This window comes from Brachyhypopomus gauderio, chromosome 1 (assembly GCF_052324685.1).
Source record: "Brachyhypopomus gauderio isolate BG-103 chromosome 1, BGAUD_0.2, whole genome shotgun sequence".
Classification (NCBI taxonomy): domain Eukaryota; kingdom Metazoa; phylum Chordata; class Actinopteri; order Gymnotiformes; family Hypopomidae; genus Brachyhypopomus; species Brachyhypopomus gauderio.
In genome coordinates this window covers 10,737,914-10,750,413 of record NC_135211.1, presented here as the reverse complement: position 1 = coordinate 10,750,413, position 12,500 = coordinate 10,737,914, and the positions used below count along the sequence as shown (strand labels likewise).

Genomic DNA, 12,500 nt, shown 5'->3' with positions numbered 1-12,500 from the left:
GAGGGTGAGGTGGTGGATTGTGGTGATGATGATGAAGAGGAAGAGTGGACCTTGGGCTACTGTATATAGAGAAGGAAGGGAGAGAGAGAGATGGGGAACAAAATGGAGGGGAAGGGGGAGGGAGAGAGAGAGTCAGAGAGGGAGTGAAAGAGACAGACAGAGGGAGAAAGAGAGAGGGGAAAAAAGAAAGGTAGAGGGAGAGAGAAAGAGAGGAAGAGAGAGAGGGCTGGGTGAAAAAGCCAAGAGAAATATACTGGACAGGGTAGAGAAGACTTGACAGACACACAGTCATCAACCCTGAAAAGCTTCACACAAACCACAAAAACAGGAGCAAGATTAAAAAATCTAGAGAGAGGGAGAAAGAAACAGAGAGAAAGAGAGGGAGAGAGAGACAGAGACACAGAAAGAGATAGAGAGAGAGAGAGAGAGAGAGAGAGAGAGAGAGAGAGAGAGAGAGAGAGAGAGAGAGAGAGAGAGATTGTAGGTGTCATTGCAAGTGTCTGTGGTTGGGGAAATATGTGACTGAGAGAAGAAAGGACCTGCCGATCATGGAACTGTTGATATGGAGCAGTGGGGCTGCCAAAGGGTTGAAATGAACACTGAAATGAACACTGAGGTGAACACTGAGGTGAACACTGAGGAGAACACTGAGGTGAACACTGAGGAGAACACTGAGGTGAACACTGAGGAGAACACTGAGGAGAACACTGAGGTGAACACTGAGGAGAACACTGAGGAGAACACTGAGGTGAACACTGAGGTGAACACTGAGGAGAACACTGAGGTGAACACTGAGGAGAACACTGAGGAGAACACTGAGGTGAACACTGAGGAGAACACTGAGGAGAACACTGGGGTGAACATTGAGGAGAACACTGAGGAGAACACTGAGGTGAACACTGAGGAGAACACTGAGGTGAATACTGCTTCACCTCTTCACCCCCCTCTTGTCCCAGGAGTGACACTCCTGCACTTGATCAATGTCTCAGGTCTGAACTCTCTCTCATTCAAACACACACACACACACACACACACACACACACACACACACACACACACACACACACACACACACACATTCGCAAACAACAAACACACTCAAATACATTCATACATAAAAACACCCCTAAGCACTCACCCTAGACCACAACACCACTACCTTCTCACCAGAGTGAAGCCACTGTGCCTGGCCGTCTGAGGTGGAGGCCACCATCCTCTCTACACAGTCAGATATTTGTAATGCCAGCTACTGCATTTGCAGTAAAACAATGCAAAACAATGCATTTTTCCCACATGCATTCACGTGTTCTTAATAACACGTGATGACACACAAATGCTACTGCAGCCTCTCCTCAGCAAAACCGCACTGCCATCGTCCACACAGGAGAGAGGTTGTAGATAATCCTAATGATAATACTCAGAAACCACAACGCTTCTTGGAAGAACACACACAGAACCAGAACCAGTCACATGAAACCGCTGTGTTTTTTTTCATATAAACCAGGAGGCTCTGTATTGAGTCAGCAGGCTATTCTGAGGATTTGTCTTTCTTTTAGCTTCTTTTAGGAGGTATCATTTGGAGGTCTGAGCCCAAAAAATGCTGTCATCTGTGGTGATTCCCAAAACATCTAAACACTTGAAATACTCCGATTTCAAAAGATCTTTTACATAACAAAAGCCCTGAGAGAGGATGTGCACATGGCTAGCATGTAGGAAGAGATATCAGTACTAAGTACTGTGCTGCATGCAGGAGGGGTACACAGTAGGAGGGGCTAGCGGTTCACAGTAGGAGGGGCTAGTGGTACACAGTAGGAGGGGCTAGTGGTACACAGTAGGAGGGACTAGCAGTACCAGGCTAGATCCCAGCACTGCTTCCATGCTTGGCTGCCCCCAACACAGGAATAAAATCTAAAATTTTATTTTTTAAATACTGGCCTCTCTCCGAATGCTGTCTTTCTATGGAGTTTCCATGGATACTGTGTCATGTGACCAAGTCTAGCTCCTCCCCTGCCCTCTGGTTACCGTCACAGGGCACAGTGGTTTGTCAGACTGGGCTGTCCACCAGGATGTGCGCTATTGTGGGTGCTTCTGCATGTGTGTGTGTGTGTGTGTGTGGACATAGACCATAAGCCATTGTTTAAATATTATACCAAATAATATGAATAATTTTTTGAAGATTGGAAGACTGGAATGGAATTGGCAACCATGATACAGGGTTTCTCATAGCTATGCTAGTATGGGAATGTTAGAATGAGGTTCAGGGTTAAAATTGGGGACACGCTTCTGATTACAATTTGACATGTACTGCCATAGAAATGATTAGAGATGTTACAATCAAGTAAGGCTAGAACCCAAACTAGAACCCAAGATCTCTGGTAAATTCTATCTGAATCCACCCTTTCTGCCAGATGTGATATTTCACCACTCCAAACAAATGCAAACGCACCTGCGCTGAAACAAACACCTTCAGGTGAGGCCTGCCCTGATACACCTTCACAAGTTGTGAGAGGGGGTTTGTGAAAAGGGGGGAGGGTATTGTGGAAGGGGGTTTGTGGGAGAGGTTTTGTGGGAGAGGGTTTGTGAGAGGGGGTTTGTGGAAGGGTATTGAGGGAGGGGGTTGGTGAGAGGGGGTTTGTGAGAGGGGCTTTGTGGGAGGGGGTTTGTGGAAGGAGGTTTGTGGAAGGAAGTTTGTGGGAGGCGGTTTGTGACAGGGGGTTTGTGGAAGGGTATTGAGGCAGGGGGTGAGAGGGGGTTTGTGAGAAAGGGTTTGTGGAAGGGGGTTTGTGGGAGGGTATTGTGGGAGGGGGTTTTGAGAGGGAGTTGGTGAGAGGGGGGTTGTGAGAGGGGGTTTGTGGAAGGAGTTTGTGGGAGGGGGTTTGTGAGAGGGGGTTTGTGGAAGGAGTTTGTGAGAGGGGGTTTGTGAGAGGGGGTTTTGAAAGGGAGTTGGTGAGAGGGGGGTTGTGAGAGGGGGTTTGTGGAAGGAGTTTGTGAGAGGGGGTTTCTGAGAGGGGGTTTGTGGGTTGTGAGTCTGTATTTAAACTATGTAAACTCTCTTGTCAGTTATTGCTATACTCTGTGTGTTCTGTTACTAGATTTCTTCATTCGATGCTCGTTGTTGGTTTTGCTTCTTCAATGTGTTGTTTATATCTAAGTCTTATCTGTGTTCTCTCCTCCATACATTCTTCAATGTGTTGTTTATATCTAAGTCTTATCTGTGTTCTCTCCTCCATACGTTCTTCAATGTGTTGTTTATATCTAAGTCTTATCTGTGTTCTCTCCTCCATACGTTCTTTTCTTACCTGCTTATGTTTCATTATGTTTCATTTGTAGTTTGATTTCCTTCAGTGACTTTGTTTTTTTTTTTTTACATGTTCAGTAAACCCCTCCTGCTCTTGCCTCCAACCTCGTTCTGTCACTCTTCATTACAGTGAGGCAGGACTGTGAGACAGGAACTGGGAAGATGCCGGATGTTTGGCATTTATCACAGGTGTCCTTGACATCAGTTCATGCTTTAGGGTCATATTTAGAGTGATCTATGTGTTCTCAATAACAATAATTATTGTTTCCCCAAGGGGGTGAAGCATTCCACAGCCTTCAGTTATGATAATTACCCAAAATGATGGATTTCTGTCTCAGATTTCCCTCTCAGATTTCGTCCACACACTTCTCCACTGTTAGACTGAGATGATCCTGCAGACTCCTGCAGAGCAGCATCTGACCTTTTGGCCCTGTGGACATTTGCTGTTGTGACTAAGGCACATGGAGCTCTGTGGGTACCCTGAGTGGCACTGACGCCACATGTCAGCAGCAGCTGGGATTAAACTGAAGCTCTTAGCATGATAACACGTCAGGATTACGGGGGCATGGGAACCCAGCGAGCTTCAAATGGAAGAAAACGGTCTGCACATTTAAGCTTGAAATACCCACTCTGTTCTCTTTTCTTTCTTGTTGTTCTATTGTGAGACATATTCCCTCTCTTTCTCTCTCTCCCTCACACACAGACACACACAGCATGAATGTCCTATTGTAGAGTTATAGGTTAACAGCCTGACTGTAGAAGGGAAAACAACCTGGCTGAGGATCCAAGGGGGACTGATTCATGCTGCGTTATGTAGATGTGTATGATTCAGCAAGGCTGGAAGACCATAAGCTAATGTTGATGTCTGTAGAAGCACATAACTTATAAACCAATATATAATCAAAGATAGAAATGATTAAACAGTAATATACAGTGTCCAACACATGGCTTTACCCAATGGCCTGTGGGTCACTAGAACCGTTTTACTGGACTATTGCATATTTTTACTGGGCCAGGAAAAAAAACCTTGGCCATAAAATTGTTAATGTATTAATGTTTAATGGTGTTCAGCCTACATTTTACAGAAGAAGTTGTTTGGTCTGCAAAACTGAAAACTTCTGGGATGCCTCGTTTAGTTTCAAAGAGAGCTTTCTTACATGTATGACTTTTGTTTCTCCAAATATAATGAATGAATATCATACTAACCTCATTACATATTTTATCATCAACCTGCAATGATAAACATAGATATGGATCTAGGTAAGATGTTTACTTTAGAAAAATGACTCACTCTAAAATAAAAAAGATCTTTCTGAAATTAACTACACATATGCTTGTCGTCCAATTTAGGCATGCTGAGAAGTTTAAATGTTGTCTAACATAGTCATGTTTTTATTACAATTAATTAATTAATTCTATATTAATTATAGAATTATATTATAAAATATATATATATAATATATATTTTACAGAACGTTTCATTGAAACACCATTTGTGTGTGTGTGTGGAGACCAGAAGCCAGCGAGGCAGCATTAATGGTGTGTTGAGCAGACATAGATTGAGCTCCAGAAATCATCCACAAACTGAAATATCTCCATTACAAAAATATCTCCAGTGGAATAAATACAGACTGACAACTCACCTACAGTATTTGTGGAATATCTAAACGATCGTTGATCACACACCCAAGAAATGTATACGTACTACTGTTGGTTAACTGAAACTCTAGCACATATTGTTTGATATTGTTTTGTAATTATATTTATCATTGTCTGGTATAATGTTTATGCTTATTTTACACCTCTAGGTATCAGCATTGACTCTTGTATTTCAGCAGTATTCTATAACATACTGCACTGGCTAGGAAGATTTCAATGCATAGATGACAAAGCACATTTGTAGCTCAATCTGAATAAGGGCATCTGCTAAATGCTGAGAATGTAAAATGAAAATATTCATTTTGGAACTACTATATATATATATATATATATGGAACTACTATATATATATATATATACAGTCATGGCCAAAAGTTTTGAGAATGACACAAATATTATATTTTCATATGATCTGCTGCTCTGATTTTTATGTATGTTTGTCAGATGTTTTATCACATACAGAAATATAATTGCAATCATATTATGAGTAACAAAAGCTTTTATTGACAGTTAGAATGAGTTAATGCATCAAGTCAATATTTGCAGTGTTGACCCTTCTTCTTCAGGACCTCTGCAATTCTCCGTGGCATGCTCTCAATCAACTTCTGGACCAAATCCTGACTGAGAGCAGCCCATTCTTGCACAATCAATGCTTGCATTTTGTCAGAATGTGTAGGTTTGTGTTTGTCCACCCATCTCTTGATGATTGACCACAAGTCCTCAATGGGATTAAGATCTGGGGAGTTTCCAGGCCATGGACCCAAAATCTCTATGTTTTGTTCCCTGAGCCATTTAGTTATCACCTTTGCTTTATGGCAAGGTGCTCCATCATGCTGCAAAAGGCATTGTTGATCACCAAACTGCTCTTGGATGGTTGGGAGAAGTTGCTCTCGGAGGACATTCTGGTACCATTCTTTATTCATGGCTGTGTTTTTAGGCAAGACTGAGAATCAACCCCACACATGAATGGTTTCAGGATGCTTTACAGTTGGCATGAGACAAGACTGGTGGTAGCGTTCACCTCGTCTTCTCCGAACAAGCTGTTTTCCAGATGTCCCAAACAATCGGAAAGGGGATTCATCAGAGAAAATGACTTTACCCCAGTCCTCAGTGGTCCACTCCCTGTATCTTTTGCAGAATATCAGTCTGTCCCTGATGTTTTTTTTCTGGAGAGAAGTGGCTTCTTTGCTGCCCTCCTTGAGACCAGGCCTTGCTCCAAGAGTCTCCGCCTCACAGTGCGTGCAGATGCACTCACACCTGCCTGCTGCCATTCCTGAGCAAGCTCTGCACTGCTGGTAGCCCGATCCGGCAGCTGAAACACTTTTAAGAGACGGTCCTGGCACTTGCTAGTCTTTCTTGGGCGCCCTGGAGCTTTTTTGGCAACAATGGTATGTCTCTCCTTGAAGTTCTTGATGATGTGATAGATTGTTGAATTTCTTAGAAAGATTTCTTTAGAGATAACCATGGTTAACAGAAGAGAAACAATGATGCCAAGCACCAGCCTCCTTTTAAAGTGTCCAGTGGTGTCATTCTTACTTAATCATGACAGATTGATCTCCAGCCCTGTCCTCATCAACACCCACACCTGTGTTAATGGAGCAATCACTGAAACAATGTTAGCTGGTCCTTTGAAGGCAGGGCTGCAATGAAGTTGAAATGTGTTTTAGGGGATAAAGTTCATTTTCTAGGCAAATATTGACTTTGCAATTAATTGCTGTTAAGCTGATCACTCTTTATAACATTCTGGAGTATATGCAAATTGCCATTATAAAAACTGAAGCAATAGACTTTGTAAAAATTTATATTTGTATAATTCTCAAAACTTTTGACCATGACTGTATGTATATTTATGCGTGCTACCCAAGTAATGACTAAAAGTCAGTTTTTGAGATTTCTTAATACAGAGGGTGACCAGGGGCTCATCTCCTGTTTCCAAAATGCATCAATGACTGCTTGAGGAAGCTGTTCTACTTTGATACTTGAAGAAAAAAAAAACATGCTCAATAAAATGTAGGCTACTCGTGTTCAAAATGTAGGCTACTCGTTTATTCAGTTAAACATGAATTTGTAAGCCTACATACTGTACATTAAAAGGGGTTGATAACATGTTTATTCAGCTAAACATAATATTTGAAATGTAAGCCAACATTTAGTACATTTAACCTCACGGACGTAATTTTCAAAAGTCAGTTTTGGTCCTCTGTAGTTTTAACGGTTAAAAACAAATATTTAAATAGCGACGAATCTAGCGCTAGGACCATGCAGAAAACGACCGCTCCGAGCTCCGGTAATACTTTACGTTCCTAAAAATGAATTTTCCATGAAGCAAACCTTGCGACTTCGTGGCTGCAGCCATGTAAAAACACGTACGATTTGTAATTAACAGGTTTAAAAACTCGTTCTCGCCCCTACTGTGCAATTTGGTTAGGAATACAGCCGAGCTAAACTATCAAGTTGAAATTCATCATAGTTTGCTTATCCATTTTGACCCAGTTCCCAACCCAACTTTAAGAATAGATTAACGGCGATAATTTTTATATCGCCCGATAAGAGTATCAAATTAACGATCGCCGTTAACGCTGTTAACGGCCCGCCACTAATATATATATATATATATATATATATATATATATATATATATATATATATATATATATATATATATATAGAGAGAGAGAGAGAGAGAGAGAGGATAGAGGATGTTGAAGGCACAGATATAAAATCTAGAGGTGTAATACCACTTGTTTATTACAACATATATGCCTTCCTATCATAAATCCCATTACCATTTGTTACCATTTTTGTATGATTCAACATAGACCATAGCTCAGTCTTTTAGCATATACAGTTGCCAATAGTTTACAGTCAACATTTAATACAATAAAATAATCCTTTATTAGTCCCACTCTAGGGACATTAGCAAAGAAGATAATGGGTCTTCCAACCGTCAAGTAAAAATAAGTCTTTGTACAGCTTTTGAATTGGTCAAATTAAGCTTTGTTTCATTGTGGATATCACTTCACCATTGTGGATATAACTATACCATTGTGGATATCACTTGTCCATTGTAGATATCACTTCTCCATTGTGGATATAACTACACCATTGTGGATATCACTTCTCCATTGTGGATATCACTTCACCATTGTAGCTATCACTTCTCCATTATGGATGCATTCCTGAAGCACTGGGAAAGCAGGCCGCTCCAACATCTCCCAGGAATGTAAAGAGAATTCAAGGTCCAGGCCCAGAAGACTCTCCATTCACCCCTGCTTTCACTACATCTCTAATTTCCATTCATTGCAGTTTGGACTCAGCAAGCCTAACGAAAGTTACATAATTTATTTGGAAATCTTTTACAGTAAATGTTGTCTGGAGTGATCTGGAGTAATATTCTTCAATGTAAATGTTGGTTACAAAGTCTGCTATCTCTTTTCGAGTCTTACATGCATGCAGCATTATTAGAGCTGTAAGAGATTTGTTTATTGAAATTAATTTTTTCCAGTGAATAAAAGTAGCTAGTGATCTTTTCTCCTTCCTCAATTTATTTCACTTTGATCTTTCACCGCGTGTAACTAGTCTGAGTGTAACTAGTCTAACTGTATCTAGTCTGACTGTAAGTAGTCTAATCCTATTGGCAGTTTGTTTTGTTTGGATCATTTCTTTTTCTGACCCTATATCGTTAACAGTGTATATATTTATCTTTAACAGTGTATACAGTTTATTCAGTAGGTCAGCTTCTTTGTGGTTGCTCATTCATGTTAGTCCCTTCATGGTTCTCTTACTGTAATAGACTATACTACCATATTTAAGTGTACAATTTTTCACAAATATATCTCACAAAATATATCTGAATAAAGATTTAACATCAATGTTGATTAAATCATATTTTTTTATAATTTTTTAAATAACAAAGTGTTTTAACAAGGTATTAAAATATAGTAGCTAACTAGATAACTCACCTACTGTATGTAGGGAAATGTATACCCTTTTTTAAACAACAAATTCTGAGATTGAGGATTAATCTTTCAATATACCTGGCACAAACTCTGCTGCACACACAGACATCGATGTTATTAGGATCCCGTACCAGTTCTGAGACTAGGTGATGTTATTAGGATCCCATACCGGTCCGGGCTAGGTGATGTTATTTATATATATATATATATTATCATGGCTTTTTGGCTCCGTATATATATATATATATATATATATATATATATATATATATATATATATATATATATATATATATATATATATATATATATATATATATTAGTGGTGGGACTTTAACGCGTTAATTTCGATTAATTAATTACAGGAAAATTAACGCACTAAAAAAATTAACGCATTTTAACGCATTTAACGGACGAGACACTTTTGCACCGTGGAATGTTTCTCAGTGCGCGAGTTCCGGGCATACAGATTATGGACACACAATAAGATGATCATGATGGAGATGACTGAAGAGGCTACGCTGGTGGATGGGAAATTTAAATATAAGAAACTTTCAGATGGAAGTACAAACAAAAATAGTGTTATTACACTTTATGTAGGAAGGAGTTCGCTTATCACAGGAGCACTTCCACCCTTCGTTACCACCTCAACGCAAAACATGTTGCGGCTAAAGCTGGGCGTACACTGTGCGATATTTTAAATCGTGTACTCAGCTCCAGCTCAAACTGTACGACTAAATCGCAGGGAGAGTCGGCTCGTGGAGCTGCTTCAACAGTGCGATACTCTCACGAGGAGCGATTTGAATTTCAAACATGTTTGATGTTCTTGCGACGCTGCGATTTCTGATCGGGAGTTGGTCGTGAGGTGTGAATCGTTCCTCGTTTACCTGTGTAAACTATACGATGCACGACACGCGATTGAGCCGAAACGAGTGAAAAATCGGCTGAAAATGGGCCAAAAATCGCACAGTATACGCCCAGCTTAACGCGCAGGTCAGTAATGATAACTTAGCTGCTAAATGTATTCCTAGTACGATAGGGTGACCAAACGTACGTAATTCACATCCTGTGAGGAAACGTCCTGGTTTTTAAATGACCTTCATTGGACCATTAAGACTGGATTAAACTTTCGCGAATGGCCGTAGCGCGCGACTCCGCACGCGTTTATACATGATGCGTCACATTATTTGTGTTGTCCGCTCTCTGTGGTCGAAGATAAATGCTTACAAGAAGCGCTGCGAATTGCGTCAACTGATGCAAGTTACGAACTACCGTCCAGGGGTGAGTTTCCCAAAACGTTCTTAGCGCCAAGTACTTCTTAACCTCGTACGTAAGAACGAGGTGACGAAGTACTTGGCACTAAGAACGTTTTGGGAAACTCACCCCAGAAAGACAATGTCAAAGAAAATCCAGCAGCTGTATGATGAGGAAAGAATTAAAACAGGTTATTGTGAAGAGTGCCACAAATGTGGCTCTGACTGGGGATCACTGGACCTCTGTTAGCAACAAGAATTATCTTGGTGTGACAGCTCATATTATAGATGATGAATCTATAGATGATGAAGATCCAGTCATTTGCTTTGAGCATGCAGAAGACCACTTCTAGGCACTATGGAGATGCCTATGGCAGAGGCCTGGGAAATTAAAGAAAGTCTACCATCTAAAATGGTATTAAAAAACATCTTCTGATTTACTTCAATTCTTCCAATATCCTGAGCAAAACTCCCTAAATTAAACAACATTTTTGGTCAGAATTTCCAATGTTCTGAACTGTTTTCTGCACACTACACATATATTGGTCTTCGTAGTAGACTGGTGGAAAAATAAACAAGATGTTGAAGTTTATGATTATGTTCATTGATTCATTCATCATTCAAACTTAAATTAATATTTCTCATGTTAAATACTGAAATGCGATTAAAATGCGATTAATTTCGATTAATTAATTACAAAGCTTCCGATTAATTCGATTAATTTTTTTTATCGCGTCCCACCCCTAATATATATATATATATATACACATTTTCAGGTGCTATATGATCATTTTTAATCATTTATGTGTTTAAATGATTTGGTTTGATTGAGCTCTTATTAGACTAGGCATGTAGTATTCAGATTAGCTGGCTTAAAATAATATTTTTATTAATAATATTATTTTTATTTCTATTTTTATATCTGATCCTTGGAGGAGACCAAGGTATTGGTGATACAGTTCAATATATTGTTTCAAACTTAACCTCCTCCCCCCAAGAATAAAACGGTTCTTATGGGTCATTGCTGATGGCAGCTGAGTTATGGAGTCTGACATGTGTCTGTCTTTAATGAGACGTGTGGAGAAACTTGAGCAGGAATTTGGCTTAAATGTGGATGGAAAAATTAACATGCTGAGGTGCAAATGAACTGAGTTTAAAATGACCCAACCAATCTAGCACCTCGTGCAATTGGAGCTCATATAGTCAGAGTGGTGACCAAAACAGTTCAATACACCGAAGCAGTGGTGGTTTCAGTTGAGTGTGTGCACTAAACACAACTCTGACAGAGCTGAATGTTTTCCTGAAACATCTGTGTTGTTTTTTCCATATCATCATCTGTGGGCGTGGCCCTATTCCACGATCAAACTGGGAGGTCCACACGTTTCTGGGTAATTCTGCATTTCTGTAGTTTTCCTTTAAGGTGTACTTTATTATACTTAATAAGAACTCTGCACATCAGTACTTAAACATGCACTGAACTTCAGGAATTAAATAGCCTACAAAGATTACAGTAAGTGATTTATCATGTGTAAATGTGAAGTCCCTGTTCATAACATTGAGTCACGTTATCCCTCTCTTTGACATGTAATTCCTAACTCCTGGTTTTGCAAGCGCAAATCTAGAATATGTATTAAAGTATTACGTACACGCATTAATGTATTAAGTATTACGCACACACATATCTTTGATCCTCACATTAGAGGACTAACGGCAAAACCCCTTAAAAGAAGGGTGTGTTAATAATGTGCGCTTTAGAAAATGGCTTAGATATTAAATTTATCGTCCACTGCTTATAAACAACATATAGAACAAAATAGCTAAAATGTAACAATAAAAAAGAAAAACCCAGATCCACGTATTTCCTCTCAACTTTATACAACTGTAGTATACCTAACACAAAGGTCGCGATGTACGCACACTTACCCATTCTAAAACGCGCATGAATCCCAGAGGTAATTTGAGTACTTGTAATTTCCCAACGGAAACGATCTAAAACGGAAGAATAATAAGATGAGGTGGGATTATGTTAATTGTTGCCCATTTGTCTTACATTACTGACATTGACCACAATTTTCTTACCTTGCTGGCGGTTTCCATTTTATTTAGGAGAAAAGAACACTTTTATATTGTATCACGAGACCAAAATAACAACAAAAAATGACTACCGTCTCACGCGCAGAGATGTCGTCTCTAATCGCTATTCCGTACGGAAAGAGCCGAGTGTCATCGGCGTGAAGTTACATTAAGGGCTTCCATGGAGGCACACAGGGATTGGCTTTACGGAAATTACCAGTGCCCTTGATGTTATTCTCCACTGATTAATGTTGTTAT

General features: G+C 39.8%; 1 protein-coding gene across 1 annotated transcript in view; it reads right to left on the bottom strand.

Moving 5' to 3' along the window:
• synpra (synaptoporin a) overlaps nt 1–12,312 on the bottom strand; it is a 30,703-nt gene extending 18,391 nt beyond the window's left edge. The window contains exons 1-2 of the mRNA XM_076992182.1: nt 12,249–12,312; nt 12,093–12,158 (exon numbers count right to left, since the gene is read on the bottom strand). Of these exons, the coding sequence (XP_076848297.1) occupies nt 12,093–12,158; nt 12,249–12,266 (84 nt within the window). The 5' untranslated portion in view covers nt 12,267–12,312. The remainder of the gene's footprint in view (nt 1–12,092; nt 12,159–12,248) is intronic.
• Between the last annotated feature and the right edge of the window lie 188 nt (nt 12,313–12,500).